The sequence below is a fragment of the Alligator sinensis genome, unplaced genomic scaffold (genome assembly GCF_000455745.1).
Source record: "Alligator sinensis unplaced genomic scaffold, ASM45574v1 scaffold678_1, whole genome shotgun sequence".
Classification (NCBI taxonomy): Eukaryota; Metazoa; Chordata; order Crocodylia; family Alligatoridae; genus Alligator; species Alligator sinensis.
The window spans coordinates 333789-351651 of record NW_005842006.1 but is presented as its reverse complement, the minus strand read 5'-3'; the positions used below and the strand labels follow the sequence as shown (position 1 = coordinate 351651).

The 17863-nt window shown below is 39.8% G+C and overlaps 1 protein-coding gene across 1 annotated transcript in view; it reads right to left on the bottom strand.

Moving 5' to 3' along the window:
* TAF1B (TATA-box binding protein associated factor, RNA polymerase I subunit B) overlaps positions 1–17863 on the bottom strand; it is a 52134-nt gene that overhangs the window by 14129 nt on the left and 20142 nt on the right. The window contains exon 9 of the mRNA XM_025201851.1: positions 3434–3581. Coding sequence (XP_025057636.1) covers positions 3434–3581 — 148 coding nt within the window. The remainder of the gene's footprint in view (positions 1–3433; positions 3582–17863) is intronic.

Genomic DNA, 17863 nt, shown 5'->3' with positions numbered 1-17863 from the left:
GTTCAGCACAGGCTACTCTATTTTGCCAAACAGCAGTCTGCTGCCTAGACAGATTAAGACTGGCATTACAATTTCTGAATTTCTTTGCTTCTGTGGTTTATTCCAACACCAGCTGTACTGCATCTGTACAGTCTTATATTGTTATGCTTATTTTCACAGGTACGAAACCCCCAAATTTCTCACCTTTCCAGTTTAGCCAGAAATTCAGGAACTGATTACACCATAAGCAGATTCCAGAAAGGTTAGTTGTGTCTTGGTACAGTCTGACTAAGCATAGCATTAAACTACCTTTATCTTCTATTCCCCATGTAGTTGTTGCTTACAAGGACTTAAATTAGACCTCCATGGTGATGGGTTCTTAACTTTCCAATCCTCTCCTTCATACACAACACTCGCAACCACAATAGATCCTATTACAATAGAAGTGTTATCAAACTAGTCACTTCCAAAAGATAATTTTAGTGATATTTTCTTTTTATTATTCCCTATTTCAACATGACTCCTTATAATGTAAAAACATTTTCAAAAAGCCGCTAATATTTTCACATGTTATCAGGCCATTTTATTTTGTACTCCAAAATTTTTTTCTCTGTAACTATTATTCTTTTGTACTAATTTAAAAGGGTTTGATTTAACTTTGAATTTCCTTGGAATAAGTCTGAAAAGTCCAGACCTACATGCACTGCTTAACTTGCTTAGCTGGCAGTTAGGTCTTGATTACACAGAGAGTATTGCAAAATAGTTGCCCAGTAATTTAAAATGGAAGCTCCAACCTGGAATTTTAGTCTTGATGAGTATTTGTTTAGTCCTGATGAAATCTGATGAATATTTGTTTTTTTAACTCGGTTTGGTTTTGTGGGGTTTTTGGCACATTCAAATAGTGCCATAAATAAGAGCTGTACCATGTTATTCAGTATAACAGGTCTACACAATGAAAATAACTGCCCATACAAACTACCTAACATGTTTGCAAAATAATTAACGTGATCACTTCTGAAGGACCTGAGGATTACATGAACCATAAGCTTGAATACGAGCCAACAGCACAGTGTGTTCTTTGGTCTTGTTGCAAAAAAAGGCAACAGCATACTGGGTTGTGTTAACAACAGTGTCACTTGCGAATCAAAGGAAGTGATTCTTCTGCTCTATTTGGCACTGGTGAGGTCTCAATTGAAGTACTGTGTGCAATACTCGAAGTGAGGACCCACAATTCAAGAAATAAGTGGACAGTTTGGAAAAAGTCCAGTACAGACCAACTAAAATGACTGGAGGCAAGACTTAGGAGGACTAAGAGAACGAAGGTTATTTTGTCTGGAGAAGAGAAGACTAAGGGGGGATTTGATATCTAAAGGGCAATCAGAGAGAGGACACAGATGGGCTCTTCTATGGGCATTTGTACACATGCTTGCACTGTAGCACTGGATGCTTTTAAAAGCGCCTGGTGCTGTGGCACAAAATTTTGTATAAACAGTGAAATGCACGTCAGCACTGAGAAAATGGTGGTGGCACACTTTTAAGCTAAAACACATTGAAGGTGTTTTAGTTCAAAAGCGCACCACTGCCATTTTCTCAGTGCTGATGTGCATTTCAGCATTGATACAGATGTATGGGACGCAGTGCTGAAAGCGTTAGCTTGCATGTGGAGCAGACTCGATTAATTGAGTCTGCTCTGACGTGCCAGATTTCTGGCATGTTGGAGCAGACAACTGTATGTGTATAAATGCCCTTTGTGACCATAGGAAACAGGAGTAGGAATAATGGCCTCTAGCTGCAGCAGGGGAAATTCAGATTGAAGGAACTTTCTGAATATGAGGGGAGCCAAGCACTGGAACAGGCTACCTAGAGAAATTGTGGAATCTCCATCCTGGGCAGTTTTCCAGAGCAGGTTAGACAGATGCTTCGCTGGGATACTTTGGTCAGTGATGATCCTGCTTTTAAGCAAAGGGCTGGACTAGAAGATCTTGTAAGGTCCCTTTCAGCCCTACTTTCCTATGATCCTATGTTCCTTATTAAAAGGGATATTTGAGATCCTACGGCAGGAAATCTAATAAAATAGGCTTGGGTAATTTTTTTTTGTACGTATTTGTTGACTATCAAAAGACAATGGTGAATCCTCAAATATAATAACATTTTATGTTGATAAAGTAAAGCAATAATTCTGATGATAAATCAGACCAAGCAAGGTACAATCATTTAGAGTCTGACAGCATCACTCCATAGTGCTAAGATCAAAATTTATGATTCATTTCAATTTGTACATTGAGAAATCTCATGCTGGTTACAGAAAAACGGAATGTTTTATTTTAATTTCATCATTAGAATATATAAAATCCAGTCACAAAGTCAACTCACTGAAATTCATTAGGGAAAATAAGGGATTGCAAATTAGTTACGTTTACAATTCATATTAGATATGAAATAGATGTCTAAACATATTTACACTGAAAGATAAAGCAAAAGAAACAGTATGAGGCCCAATACTACAGCATAAAGTGGAAATCATGAGAAATTCCCAAACAGCAACAGCACACAAGAACACCACGTAAGAAAAAGCCCACACCCCTCTTTGAGACCATACACAGGACACAATCCGGTGGAGTGCAGTAGTTCCAACTGAACAAAGCATTTATGCCTAAAATTAAACAAGTGGTTGTGAGGAGTCCCCTTCATTATGTGGGATATTCACATGCTTAAAAACACACTTGTGTGCTTTGTTAGGTTGGGAACACAGTACTCCCAACTTTGCTGAATTGAGCCCTTAAAGCCATTAATAGTAACTTTAAACATCCGACCAAGACATTAAATTGTTAATATAGTAATTATCTTCCAGGCATATCTCTAAATACACAGGATCTTAGGGTTTCTCTGTAGTGCTATAGTCAACTTTAACGACACCCTCAAGCCCCAACTCAGCTCATCACCTGCACTGAAACCCCTTACGTTCACATCCTTCCCCTGTCCCTTCTGGCAGTCCAGCCTGATCCTAGAAGCTCTTCTAAACTTTAAGGCCCTAGTTTTTGCCTGCCTTCTAGTCTGGCCCTCCCTGCAACCTATTCAGAGCTTACCTGGGCACCACAAGTTACAAGCACAGGAAGACAATCTGTTCCTGATTTCCAGCCGTTCTGCACCCTTGTCTCCTGTCTATAATTAGAGCCGGGCACAGGAGGAGGGAACAGTACACTTCAGATGGATTTCTAAGAGGCATTTAGGAAAAAGAAGAAGGCCACAGGGTAAAGTAGAACTAGGAAGGAATATCCTTTGTGACTTACATGAGTTGCAAAAGACCACAAGAGTCAACCCCAAATATGACTGTAAACTTACTCTTAGAAGGTGAAGGGGAAAAACTGTAACATCAGGATATATAATTTATTGGGTGGAGACTGAGAAGAGTTTAGAGTGTACCAAACAAAATTCTTTTCCAGTATGTATTTACCAGGTAAGTTGGCTTCCATCAAATACTTTATGCACAACATGTCTGGATGAAGAAAGCAGCTGTCGGTTATAGCTGGAAAGCGAGGCAAGTCTAGAAACGTTGCAAGTTCAAGCATCTTGTTATGTACATCTTCATACTTTGGCCAAGACTGAAAGACAACAGAAGTTAAATGTTTTGTTTGTTTGTTTGTTTGTTTGTTTGGGGGGGAGGGGCGTTACGTGTGTTTGCTTGATTTTAGACTGACATCTTTAGATATCAATTTTTAATTCAAATTCCACTTTTATTGTTATATCAAAATGTATATTCCCTTCCTTTAGTGACTACATGAAGCACTGGTATTAGGTAGGATGCTCTTAAGATTTGGAACCTTGCCACTCCTTATTTTTGTGAGGCGCTTCAAATGTCTCTACAGTGCCGTTGTTACTGCATCATCATTTAGTACTTCCTTTAGTACTAAAGCTGCGGTGCACAGTTATTTTTAGCTGCTACATCACCGTAGCGATGTGCTACAGCAAAGTGTCATGGTTTGTGCCCACCGATGCTATGTCACCGTAGCACTTCACTACAGCGACAGAGACTTGTGTAGATGTGCCCTGCTTCATGTAACATGTCTTTCCTCACTTCACTGCTAACACTTGGAAATGAACTTCTCTCTCTCTTTTCAAAATGATTAACCACATGAAAAAAAGATATGCAAACCTCTACTGTTACATTAATTCTGCATAAGAACTGCATTTAGGACCAGACTGTGCCCTGTTTATTTGGAATGACTGAAAAAGGACAACCTGAGGAATTAAAACACATAAATAAGGATCAGATAAACTGACTCATATTTTAATGTATTAATTCATATGGTCGTCTCTAATATTATTTTGTATTTTTATTTGAAATTTACTTATGCATAAGGTAATTTTTGGCTGATCAAATTCCAGGTTACATTACAGATTTGAAGTTAAAATGGAGTAGCAATATTTTTTCTGCTACTTACTCTTTCTGGGCACTTAAGCCTATTCATGTTTAGCAAGTTAAGTATCGTATTTACTTGAATCTAAGACCACGAGTTTAAGACAACTCCCAGTAATTAGATTCTATATATGGAAATTTTTTTTGTTATAATCTTCCAGGTACATAAGCTAATTATAGGAGGTTTCTCTTGAATTTGTCCCCGCCCAGTGCTACGGTAGGAAAAACAGTGGCTGGTGGGGTCAGGTGGCCCCCTTGCCCTTTGACCCACCCCCAGTTTTTCCCCCTGCGGTCTCTCCCTCCACCCTTACTGTCAGACACTGCTCAGGCTCTGTTCCCTCCCCAAGCATGTGCTTGATACACGTGACTGTAAGGGGACCAGAGAGGGGAGGTCTGAAATGCAAGGAACCAAAACCCACAGATTTTGAAATAAACATACCCTTAGTAACTTGCACGTATGCAAATTACTACAGGTACCTACAGACTTAGTTCATCCAGAATTGATGCATTTTACCTTGTTTTGCAAAGTGCTGCAAGTTTAAGCACAGGTTCTCCATAAACATACTTCTGAGCAGCACTTTTGTACCTACTTATGCATAATACAAACTATTGATGATATTAGTTGAAAGTCAAAAGGCTCATGATTTATTGCATTGTTCATTGAGCTGGGCCCCAGCAGAGTCAACAGCATTTCAAGCCATGGTGACCAATAGAAATCACATGTTTAAAATGCTTTAAACATGAGACTTCCACTGGTATTAATGTTATGAAAGTTACTAAAAATGTACCTTATGTACCCACCGCTCAGCATATATATTTACTCCAGATACCCCCTACACAAGATCCACATGTTAATTAGCCCCCTACGCACAATTGCAATTGGGTGTTCTTGTCAAGTCCTGGGACCTGCCAAAAATTTATATGCAGGGGGCCAGGTCCAGCTCTACCTCTCGGAGGTCAGGACCACACCAATCACATGCAATCGGCCACGCTGAAATGCATTTGATGTAGTTGTTCATGAGTTGAAAAAGAGTTGGTGCCCAGGGGGACTGAGAGCAATGGACACGATACCTTATTCAGATGGGCTGCATTAACCGAGTCTCATGGTAGGTTCCCATCAGTGTATTTGCCCAATATGAATCATGAGTTTTACAGGTATGCTCAGTGTGGGTTGCATTCAATCAACATCATAGTCAGTTTCCACATACTGCTTCTGGCAGCAGTTTAATGACAGACAATGTATTTAATGAGAAGGTTCTCCTGTATGTGCCTAAAAGATGAGGGGCCTCTGAGGGGAAAACCTCATCTTATATTTGTGTCAATACAGTAAATACTTCACTGAATGGAAATTAAGCATACACTTCAGTTTAAGTACAGGTCAGTCGCATCATACGTGCATTTAACTTACACGAATTCAACTATATGCGGGGTGGGAGGCGGGGCAGGGCTTGAGTTTGCATGTGGTGCTGCCACTTACCTGGAGGCCCATTATGGCAGCGATGGCCACTACCTCCAAAACCTCCCACTGTCGCCATGGAGCCGTGCCCGGAGCTGTGTGGCTGGCCGCCCGGCGGTAGCATGGTGGTGGCCGGACGGCACGCAGCCATCCCCACCACCACCCCACGCTGCGCCACTGCCGCCAGCCGCACAGCTCTAAGCATGGTGTCGCATGCAAACTCAAGCCCCGCCCCCCTCCTACCCCATGTATAGTCACCAATTTTTGCCTTATGCGATTTTCGCCTTACGCGTTGACTTCAGAACCTAACCCCCGCGTAAGATGTGACTCCACTGTACGCAATTTAGTGTTTTCTTGAATAGAAATTGACAACTGAATTGGAGCCTCTATGTTTTAAGTCCCAAAACCAAAAACTTAAAAAAAATCCATTATGCTAGTAAAAGTAGAAATTCAATATTTTTGGTGATTTCTCTCTTTGAACATAGGCAATTCAGCTAGTTTTCAATTTTAATAATTATAAATGTATGCTGGCAAATATTCTTTTAAAAAAAGGGAACTTCTACCCACACCAAGCATGCAGTTAAAAACAATGCTTGGCTTTAAACATGTGACTTCTATTGGTATTAATATTATAAAACGTACTAAAACTGCACGATATAGTTATATTATGTACCTTATTTTCTAAACAATGATAAAAAGTAATTTAGATGGACACATCTTGAGGAAGAAGAAATCTATACATTCTTAGAATATTAGAATCCAAGATTTACAGTGCCTTCCAATCCTTTTAGAAAGCAGTTAGTAAGCTGGTGATCAAAATAATCTTGAAACAAATGAATGGAAATTTCAAGTTTGAAATAACACATATTCCCTGATATCTCTTTTTTGAAATTGATGAGCAACTTCCCAGTGACTTGAAGAACTCAATAGGCAAAACAGATAATGCAAATTAAAGCAGTGCACAAACAGTATCGTTAAATTGGCTATAATGCAGTGTTAGTAGCTTCTCGGCCTCTTGTGGGCTAAGATCAAGTATAGTAACTTTCCTATGAGGATAAGAAATTCAAATACTAATCTTCCTTAATATTAAAACCAGGCTCTCTGGTAAAGATTAAAAGTGAACAATTACAGAACTTACACTAGTTTAAGAACTTACCACTTGTCTAAGAACTTACCACTCGTCAACCACTATATGTCAGTACCGAAGTTATTTAAGAATGTTTTTCCTTCACAAAAGGTACCAAATATGGATTACTGTTTTTTTTTTTAAATCAAACTGAAGTTTAATTTTATAACAGATCTGATCATCTCCACCCCAGAGTGCTGAGGGAATTAGCAGAGGTCATAGCGGGACCCCTGGCACAGCTTTACGAGCACTCATGGTGCCCTGGTGTGGTGCCAGAGGATTGGAAAAGGGCCAATGTGGTTCCCATTTTTTAAAAAGGGAGGAAGCCTCCTTTCAAAAGAGGGAAGAAGCCTCCCATTTTCAAAAAAGGGAGGAAACTATAGGACAGTCAGCCTTACCTTGGTCCTGGGTAAGCTTTTTGAGAGTTATCCTGGCGCATGTCTGCGAGGGGCCAGCAGGGGAGATTACGCTTAGGGGAAACCAACACAGGTTCATTAGAGGCAGGTCCTGTCAGACCAACCTGGTGGCCTTCTATGACTTGGTCACAAAATCGTTAGATGCAAGTGTAGCAGTGGACGTAGTCTTTCTGGACTTTAGGAAGGCCTTCGACGCTGTCTCTCACCCCACTCTCATTAAAAAACTAGGGGGCTGTGGCCTCGACACCTACACAGTCAGATGGGTCACTAGTTGGCTGGAGGGCCACACCCAGAGAGTGGTGGTGGACCAGTTTTATTCGTCCCAGAGGGATGTGGGCAGTGGGGTTCCGCAGGGCTCGGTCCTTGGGCCCGCACTGTTCAACATCTTCATCAGTGACTTGGATGATGGGGTAAAAAGCAAGCTGTTCAAATTCTCAGACGACACTAAGATGTGGGAAGAAGTGGGCACGTTAGAAGGTAGGAATAGGCTGCAATTGGACCTAGACAGGTTACAGGGGTGGGCGGATGAGAACAGGATGGGTTTCAACACTGACAAGTGCAGGGTACTGCACCTGGGGAGGAAGAGCCAGCAGCACCCCTGCAGGCTGGGGAACTCCCCTCTCGTCAGTGCAGAGGCAGAAAAGGATCTTGGAGTCATTATTGATGCCAAAATGAACATGGGCTGACAGTGTGAGGAAGCGGTCAGGAAGGCTAACCGTACCCTGTCATGCATCCACAGATGCATCTCAAGCAGGTCCAAGGAGGTGATCCTCCCCCTCTATGCGACACTGGTCAGCCCACAGTTGGAGTACTGCATCCAGTTCTGGGCACCGCACTTCAGGAGGGATGTGGACAACATGGAGCGGGTCCAGAGGAGGACCACCCACATGGTCAGGAGCCAGCAGGGCAGGCCCTACGAGGAGAGGCTAAGGGACCTGAACCTGTTCAGCCTCCACAAGAGAAGTTTGAGGAGGGATCTAGTGGCCTGTTACAAACTAGTCAGAGGGGACCAGCAGGCATTGGGGGAGTCCCTGTTCCCCCAAGCACTACCAGGAGTGACTAGAAATAACGGTCACAAGCTGGCAGAGGGTAGATTCAGACTAGACATCAGGAGGCACTATTTCACTGTCAGGGCAGCTAGGATCTGGAACCAACTTCCAAGAGAAGTGGTGGCTCCTACCCTGGGGGTCTTTAAGAGGAGGCTAGATGAACACTTTGCCATGGTTGTTTGACCCCAGTTCTCTTTCCTGCCATGGCAGGGGGTTGGACTTGATGATCTGCTCAGGTCCCTTCTGACCCTACCAACTATGAAACTGTGAAACAAACAGACAAAAAATCTGATTTTTATCTAACTGATGTAAAAGAGCTGTTCAATGCAGAATGGCAATTTATGTTTTTTATTGCAAAGAAACACAGCACATTAGTAGTACTAAAAATGTACGGCTTCTTTTTAAAAGTGTTTTTGCATAAAAAGAGACATGAGAGCTCTACATAGGTGTGCTCACCATGGGATTTAACACAACCGGGACGTGCAATACACAGGGAGGGGCACACTAATCCACTACAAGTCCTTCCCAACCAAACACTTCCTTCTGTGGTTTAACCCCTTCAGTTCAGTTATGTCTACTGAAATATACAACTGTTTTTCCTACTACAAAGAATTACAAAATAAGCAAAGTGAATAAAAAGCACATAGTAGTGAATGTTTTTCCCTCTCCTGTGAATAATAGCCGGTAAAAATTCAGCTGAATCACACACAAAAAACCTTTTTGCTCTAGTTAATTGGGGGTGGCAGCATCTGACTAGTGTTTTCAGTAGTAATACACTGAAACTGCTTGCCAACCACTGCCTATACTTTAGCCACTGTTTGAGGCCAAAAGAGCTGTTACCTAGTGAGGTAAAGCCCCCTATTTCTACAAATTTTCACACAGACTGAAAAAAGCCTTCCATGCAAAAATGTACTATGTACTGTAGTATCTATTGCTGCAAAAACAGCGAAACCCCCCCACTAAAATGAAGATAATATCCAAGCTGCCCTACCTCAAAACTAAATGAAATTCATCACCTTCCACCCAGCTACTTATCTTTCCCTCCCCAGAAAAAGCCTGATGGGACAAGTCATCCTGAAAGTCAACCAAGAAAGGTTTTGATGAATCAACAGGGAAGCAAGTTCCAGAGTTGAGGCTGCCTTCAACTGAGTATATCCTGCCTCCAGCATCTCATGATTAAATCCACAGAAGGAGTGGTTGGGCAGGAGAAGACTCTGTTTGATCATATGCCTTACATTTTCCCAATATAATTTGAGATTAGATAAAAAAATAATTTAAATTACACATTTCCAGCTGCATTTCTGTACTAAATACTTATAACGACTCCTTGTCCCATCATTTCCAGAATTACAGGGCTTATTTGCTGTTCCCAGGACATTGGAATCACCCAAACAGTTTACAACCCATAATTACAAGATCATAAAGACATTTTATAATTTAGGAAGACTGGCAAAAATATTAAATATTTGACTACCATACAGCAGTCTTCTCATGCTTCTTACAAGCTGGAATTCCTTGAAGAATGACCAGTGACTGTTATGGGAGAGTCAATGTCTTGTCCGAACGCTGGATGAGGCTGCTCGTAGGGATTTTTTTTTTTTACTACCTTGTTGTCTTTATTCTTTGATCTTGCCCTTCATAAACCGAGAAAACCTCAGGCTTTCAAAGGTAGTAAGAAACCTTGATAATACATAGGAATACTTTTATCTCTTTGCTGTTATTAACTTAAACTCACAATTCATACTATTCCATAAGGAAACAAGGCATTTTGATGGCTATTTGTTAAACTGTTTCGAATCAGTTACAACTTTTTATCTGAGAACTTGATGGTAGATTTTTTTTCCTGCACTAGAAGATGACAACCTACTTTTCATAAGGCAGGTGGGTCCATCTTATTAGTATGATAATCAGAGCATAGCAACAGGTAATTGTTTTGGGTAAACCCAGATTGCATCCTCTCATAATCCTTGTTTGTACAGTATCAGAATGTTGCTGATCAACTTAAAAAAAAAAACACTGAACCTATAGGCTGACTTTCTGGCTTTACTTTCAGCCTGTTTCTGACATACTAAGATTTCTCAAGTTTTTACCACCTCTTTCTTATATGACAGCATAAATCATTTTCCTTTCCCTCCAACACTTATTTACAAAAAAATCATCTTTGAAATTTCTGAAATATTCAACTAACAGGAATGCTTCAAACATTGATTCTCAACCAGGGTGCCACAAGTTTGAAGGTGCTCAGAGGTATGAGAAGATAAGCAAGTAAGCACATGCTCAGGCACTTCCCTTCTTCACCACTGCCCAGACCCTTGGCAAGGAGGCAAGTGCTGTAATAAACAAGTTAGTTTTTAAATGGAGCGACCCTCAATTCACAACAGTTATTGAGGGGTGCCTTGAGTCTATCAAAGGGTGCCTCAAATCTAAAAAGGTAGAGAACATATAAAAAGAACAAGCTATGTTTTTTTGGGGGGGGAGTTACTTTTTTAAAATTATAACCAGATTAAGAGAGTAACAAAATGCATTTGTAAAGGTTAATACAAATACAAAACAAAAACATTATAAAGATAAAAACACCTATAAACCAAATTTGCAAACTAGAATAAGGTATACACATGTCCAAAAATACTTCAGTGTAGAAAGATACGCTAATTAGTTCAAATGTAGATCAGTGTTTCTCAACCTTAAGCTCAAGACACCTCTCAGAAAATGCCAGCTGTTAGTTTTCACTCATTTTTTGGCTATGGAAAAATAATAAAGCAATTTTTCTGTTGCAAGGAACTCAGAAAGGTCACAACAGATCAGCATGTTTTTAATACTGTGAATTCTTATTTGAAATCTTTAGGTTTATCTTGTGAATCATGTTTGCACATAAGACTGCTAACATTGCATGGCATCCTGCAGTACCCTTGAAAGGATCTGAAGGCACCTTGGTTGAGAATCACTAATCTAGATAGTTCAGGTATTGGTAAATTCAGATTGAACTGCAGCAGCATGAACTCAGTGGAGGCTAAATTACCCACCACAGAATATTGTGCTCCATGTTCCTCTGCCTAGACTATTTTTAATATCTACCCTAATTCAATCTACACTATTCTGCAACCTGTAGTGCAAACATACCCCTATTCGTGTAAGATGTGGTGACTCAAGGGCAGTAGAAAATGACTGATGCAGTAGTTCTAGTACAGTCACTACCCGGTTACCTAACAGAACTGGCAATAATCAAGCTACTTGACAAATATTACGCCAGTTTGGAATTAGATTGAATGAGAATGATCTAGCAAATCAGCTTTTTGCTGAGACTATCAGGTTAAAATCCCTATATTAAACAAAAATCCTTATTTGCTTAATGTTGCCCTCCACCCAGTCTGGTCTCACCATAATCAGTTCATGTTTAACCTTCCATATATCTTTGTTTCACTTTCCATGAAGTCTGTTTGTTTTAATCCCCTCAGATTACTCACAAATCCTGCTAAAAAATGCTACCACATTCAGTTTGGGTAATAAAAATAATGTAGTCAGTTTTGTGTTGTAGTTAGTTTCTAAACTGTCTTGCTTTTAAGCCCTTCAGTACTGGGTCTGCAGGAAAATTTTAAGAAGCACTGAGCAGCAATAAGGGAGGAAATGGATTTTTTCCCCAGCTCCAGCAACTATGAATCATGTACAGATGCAGATGTAATAAAGGAGGAGTGTACCTCCAATGACTAAAAGGGATACAAGTGACAGGAAAGAACAAAAAAGGGTGAAATTTCTGCAGCCATATTTAAAGAACTGCTTAAGATCCAGAGCTGCTAAAAGGAAAAGAAAGAATTGATAAGGGCTCCTCCTAAAAAAAAAAAAAAGAAATACAGCAACTGAGATCATATTTGCAATGACAGTTTTACGAGACTCATAAGCACCAAGGGAAAACTGAGGGATGCATTTATTAGGCTACCAGAATCAGATGTCCTACCTCTGGAGGCAGGCCTGAGTGTTGCAGAGGAGGACTACTTAGTTCTAAATTTAAAAAGGCAGCCAACATACCCCTTATGAAATCATGTATGTAAAGTACCATTGGCATATAAAAACTACACCTTTTCAAGTTGAATTTGAAGGTCTTATTGCTGCTGAAGAAGCCCATATTTACACCAGAAGGCTGTGAAAAGTACAATTATGAATGCTGGGTTCAGAAAAATAACTTTTGTTTAAAAAAGGATTCAACATATGGTCCATGAGTTTCCATGACCAGAACCAGTGTGCGCCTTGGATATTTTATTTGAATGCCATAGAATATCAATTTCAAGTATAGGATTATCTCGTGTAGCCAGACACAGGGGAAAACAAAAGAAAAACAGGGATCAGAGGGTGAACACTGAGTACAAAAGAATCAGGTTTTATTAGGCAGAACAGAGAAATGTAATTTGGATACAAGGAGGGCTTTTCAAAGCAATACCTTTTTAGGATGAGCAAGCCAGTTCTGTTTATTAGGTGATTTTAGTTATAAAAGCTTTTGGATGAATGTCTTTTAGAATTAAATTGTCAGAGAGACATGGCTGTGCTGCTCAGTAAATGCTCACAAAGCAAAACTGAATAATAATGATCCTTATTATTACAACAGTTAAGCTTAATATGTTTGAAAACTTTATTGAGTGTTGTGCTGAACTGTACAAAACTACTAAAATTTAGAGCTTGGGAACAAATTCTATTGAATTTCATACATATTTCAGTCAGTTTGTTTTCCTTTTTCATTAAGCAATGCTTTAAGACAGGTAGGGACAAGCTAGAGTTTCTGTTACACAATAGCAAGCTCCTGTGATAAACCTGATTACAATAACCCTCTCAGAAGTGAACTTCCTCCTCAGGTCTTAAAAAAGCCTCACCCTTTCTTATTGTCATTCTGAAGGAGTTTAAGAGGAGGAAAGAAAGAAATGCATGCACCTGCTAACTTCATACCTGCAGTACACTCTGAAGAAGGAAAACATACAAAACACGCACTGAATGTAAGGGTTAAAATTTGCCAAACATTGGCAGGACTAGGTAGGAAACCAGTGTTTATTTTGAAATGGAAAAACGAAGATGACAGAGCCAATGTACGGAATTCATATGCTTGGATTTATATACGTTCCTAGAATTTTGAAGAGTAATACTGCCTTAACTGGCCTTTGTGTCAATCCCAGACTCTTTGGGAAAGAAGAAAAGGGGCAAATGCCTTGTGAAATGACACTCAGTAATTCCCACTGTAGAGGAATACTTCCTTATCCAACACCAGTCCCACTTGCTACTGGTAAACCATAAGTGCTGAAAAGATTAATGTATGTATTAACTGAATGCCTTAATTTAATCTATATGGAGCCACAACACATCTATATGGAGCTACACTACCTTTCACATTCAATAAAAATACTTAATTATTCACTGACATATCATTGTAAACAATAAAATTATACATGGCACTTTAAAATTTCAGCAAACGTTAGCAAGGTAAAGAGGATTCCTCCTCCAAGAAGCTTACAGAAAGCTCCGATTCTGACGTCAGAGTCCTTTGGGGATTCATCAGCACTTGCATGTGAGCAGCACAAAAACAAAGAATGAACAGCTACTGGAGTAGAAAAATATGTTAAAGACTAGAACACATATCTCAACTCAATTCCCAACAAATTCACTTAGATTTACTTAGTCAGAAGCTACTTACAGTTTGAAATGAAACAAAATAAAAATATAAATGTGCAACCAAACAAACACCCAAGAAACTGATCTATTTCAATACCAACAGTTTGTTGCAAGGAACAGAGAGGACTTGAATGATTTGATATTGACAAATTTCAGTCAAATGCCGCTTAAATAGTATGTCTGAAATTTGTGCTTTTCAAACTCCTTGTTAAAAATTTAAGGAAGAGATTTCCAAAGGGGAACAAGGGATTTAATAACACAAGCTGCAATGGGAGGAGATCCTCAGGTTTAATCCTGGTTGTGCAACTGATTCACTGTATGGCCTTGGGCAAGCCACGTTGTCCCAGTTTCCCAAAAGAACAACTGGAATAATAATAGACTCCTTTCTCATCGGGAAGTTGTAAAGATAAATCCATTAGTGACTGTGAGGTACTCCAACAGTACATCAATGAATGCCAAAGAAGACACTATGAGAAACTAAATATTAAGTATTGTACAAGGCATAGATGACCTGCAATAAATAAGACAAGAACTCATGCACTGAATGAGGAAGATAAGAATTACTGAATAACTGGCCTTAATACCTGAAAAATAAGTCTTCTGCACTAGATGAAGTGGGCAGCCAGTGTTATAAGCAGTACACAATTTGTAATTATAGCCTATATCTATATAGTGAAGGCTGTGCACATTGGGATCAAATACAGTTGAAAGGCAACATCAATTCCAGCATGTCCTAACATATGAATACTTGACTTAACAACCTTAATATTTTTTTAATGAAGCTTTCTTGTATATAAATAGGTATTAGCTTAATCTAGCCACGAATCCAAGCCCGAAGGTCACAAAAGGTCAACAAGATTATGCTCAGAAATCCAATTCAGTATGTCTCCGGAAATTTACACATAAACTGAAAAAAAAAATCAGAATATGGTGTTTGTCATACCTTCCATTCCAAAATGGCTACCACACATTCATTTATTTTTGCATTTATTTATTAGGCTTCTACTCTGACTACATTTTTATCTGGACTATGTGCAAATTTTCCTTCCCTCTACTGATCCTGACAATGCTCTTATTTACCAATAAGAAAACCACTGTAAATCAAAAGGTAAGCCATGCTGAAAACCACTTAAACCGACAGGTAAGCCACGCAAAGGTAAGCCATGATGAAAACAAAGGTCCATAACCAAGCTGTCCCTGCAATTCTCCTCCCAACATAAATACTGGGAACCACTTAAGTAAAGATTTCAGATCCTTTTATCTTTAGGGCAGGATAAAAGTTGCCTCTTTAAAAAAAATCTTAGTAACAAGCCAATATGAAATGCAAAACTCTAGACATCTTGGTTCAGAGATGATACCTTTTCTAGACCAACTAAGAAATCACAAAAAAAAATCATCTTTTACTTAGTTGGTCTAATAAAAGGTATCACCTCTGAACCAAGAGTTCTGGAGTTTTGCATTTCTTTTTGTCTCAGATCAACATGGCTACCAAATGCAAGCCAATATGAATACCGTTTTTTGTTTTTTGTTTTTTAAAGTGCATGGCTGAAGAGAAGAAACATCCTTAGGATATAATAGCCACTTGAAGTCTTAATAAAGTAACATCTTACTCTAATTTGTAAAGCCTGTATCTATGAACTAACAACTTTTAGTGAAAAAGATTAATCTAATAATGATTTATGAGCATGAGTTATAGATTTAACTCATGAGGAATGTTCATTCCATGCTGATAGAAAATAGAATCTTCTTTAGTAAACTGGCTGCAGCAGCTGCCTGTTTATCTTGGTTTCTAAAACAATATTATGGAGGGGAATAATTTCAATAATTAAAAATGAGTAGTTTTTATGTATGCCCACACCCCATTCCACCTCCAAGACATCGAAGTCATTGCCCCTACTAGTCATAAAAGCATGTGTTTTGTCTTGGGAGTGAAATGCTATTGTACCCTGGGAGACGCACAGCTCTCATCCTCTCAATGGGCAATCAGGTACATCCCAGAGACCAATCCCATTCCACCCTGCAGAGATACATGGCACTCTCATTCTGGGGAAAGACCCAGGTGAGCAGTATGGAACTCTAGAAGCAATCCTGTTCCACTCAGAAAGACACACGCAACTTTCCCAATATCTTAACAGGCAGCTTTCTGTATCTCCATCATATTGAGATGCAGCTGACTCAGAGGGAAGAAGTCTCCCTGAACCAATGCATCTGATAGACAGCATCGATTTCAGTGTAAAAAATAAGAAGAATGATGACGACGGATGGACCATGGTGGTGCACACCTTTTACCCAGACAGTAGGAGATGTTGGTTATGGGCACGCCTCACTCTCAAGAAGTTCAGACCCACATCTTGATTCACATTCACTTTGCATTAAATAGACATTGGAAGCAAAAAGGATATCCCAGGGCTTTATCCCTTCCAGGGGGGCTACTTTCCTTTCTGGGCCATGGAGTGTGGTACCTTTTTTACTGTTCTCCTTCTGCCCCCATAACTCTACCTGTTGGCCCACCTTGAGCAGAAGTAATGGAGTCTAAATTCAGTCCTGCATTACCCATAGCCTGATAATTAGGACACTTCTCCGAGAATGGGAGATGTGGGTTCAAATCCTTTCAAGGTAAAAACATTTGGTTTCTCACTTTCCTGACAAGATTTACCACTAAACTATTGGACAAAAGGTAGGGATAACTATTGCATGGTTTCAATATCACAGTCACTTAAGAGGGGTTTTCTCCAGTTAAGGAATCAGAACTTTACTCAGGATTCATGCTCTTCCAAGGACAAACGGGATTGCAAAACAGTTTAGGTATAATCTAGATGTCTCAGCAGTTTATGGTTACTGCATGTATACTCTATGGTGATTCTGGGCATATCTACATAAGATGTTTACTGCGGAGCTGCCTAATTAGTTTCACAGTAAAGTCTCCACATCTACACACACAGCCCCATTAGGTTACAGTAAACTAATAAACACTGCTGTAGCTTTAAGTACAAGTACCACCCTGCGGCAATGTTATTTACTGCGCAGCAATGCTGACGGGGCTGGCTGGGGCAAGAAGGTGCTTCAGTGCAGGGGCCACCTGTTGACTAGCCCTGCACTAAAGCACCCTTGTGTCCCAGCCAGCCCTTCCGCAGCACGCTGAGCTGGGTCAGAGCAACCTCAGGCTGGCAGGCTGACCCCCTGGCTCCCCTGCCAGCCGGGGATGCTCCGACCAGGCTCAGTGTGCTGCAGTCCCAGGCACACACGTAAACTCCAGCGCAATATGTACCAGAGTTTATTTCTTCACATTAATTGCACATGCAGATGCATCCTGTGATGTGTAAAAGGCACTTGGACATCTTGCAGATAGAAAAGAACCTGGGCTGTAAGTTTTGTTGAAAGGTTTAAACATTTTATCTACAAGAGAAAAAAAAAACCGGAAGGAGCAAGAGAAGAAGGGACAGACATTTAAGTTTTAGCCTGCTACTCACACAGCTTGTGGAAGAAATGGGATTTACAGCATCCTTTTCCTGTTTATTTAAATTACTATTTTACTGTAAAAAATAATGTCTGCAAATATGTCCTCATATATTTATATTAGTGATTTATGAAAATTTTCATTGTATTTATTCTTAACAGGTTTACAAGCCAAAACTGAAAAATGGGAGACTTCTGGAAGGCTATAAAAAATCTCTAAGAGACTAAAAACCGGCTTAGTAAATTAGCACATTCCATTTCATGGAGATACATTTCAAAATCCAGCAACCTCAGAAAAAGGACCACAGGAAATCA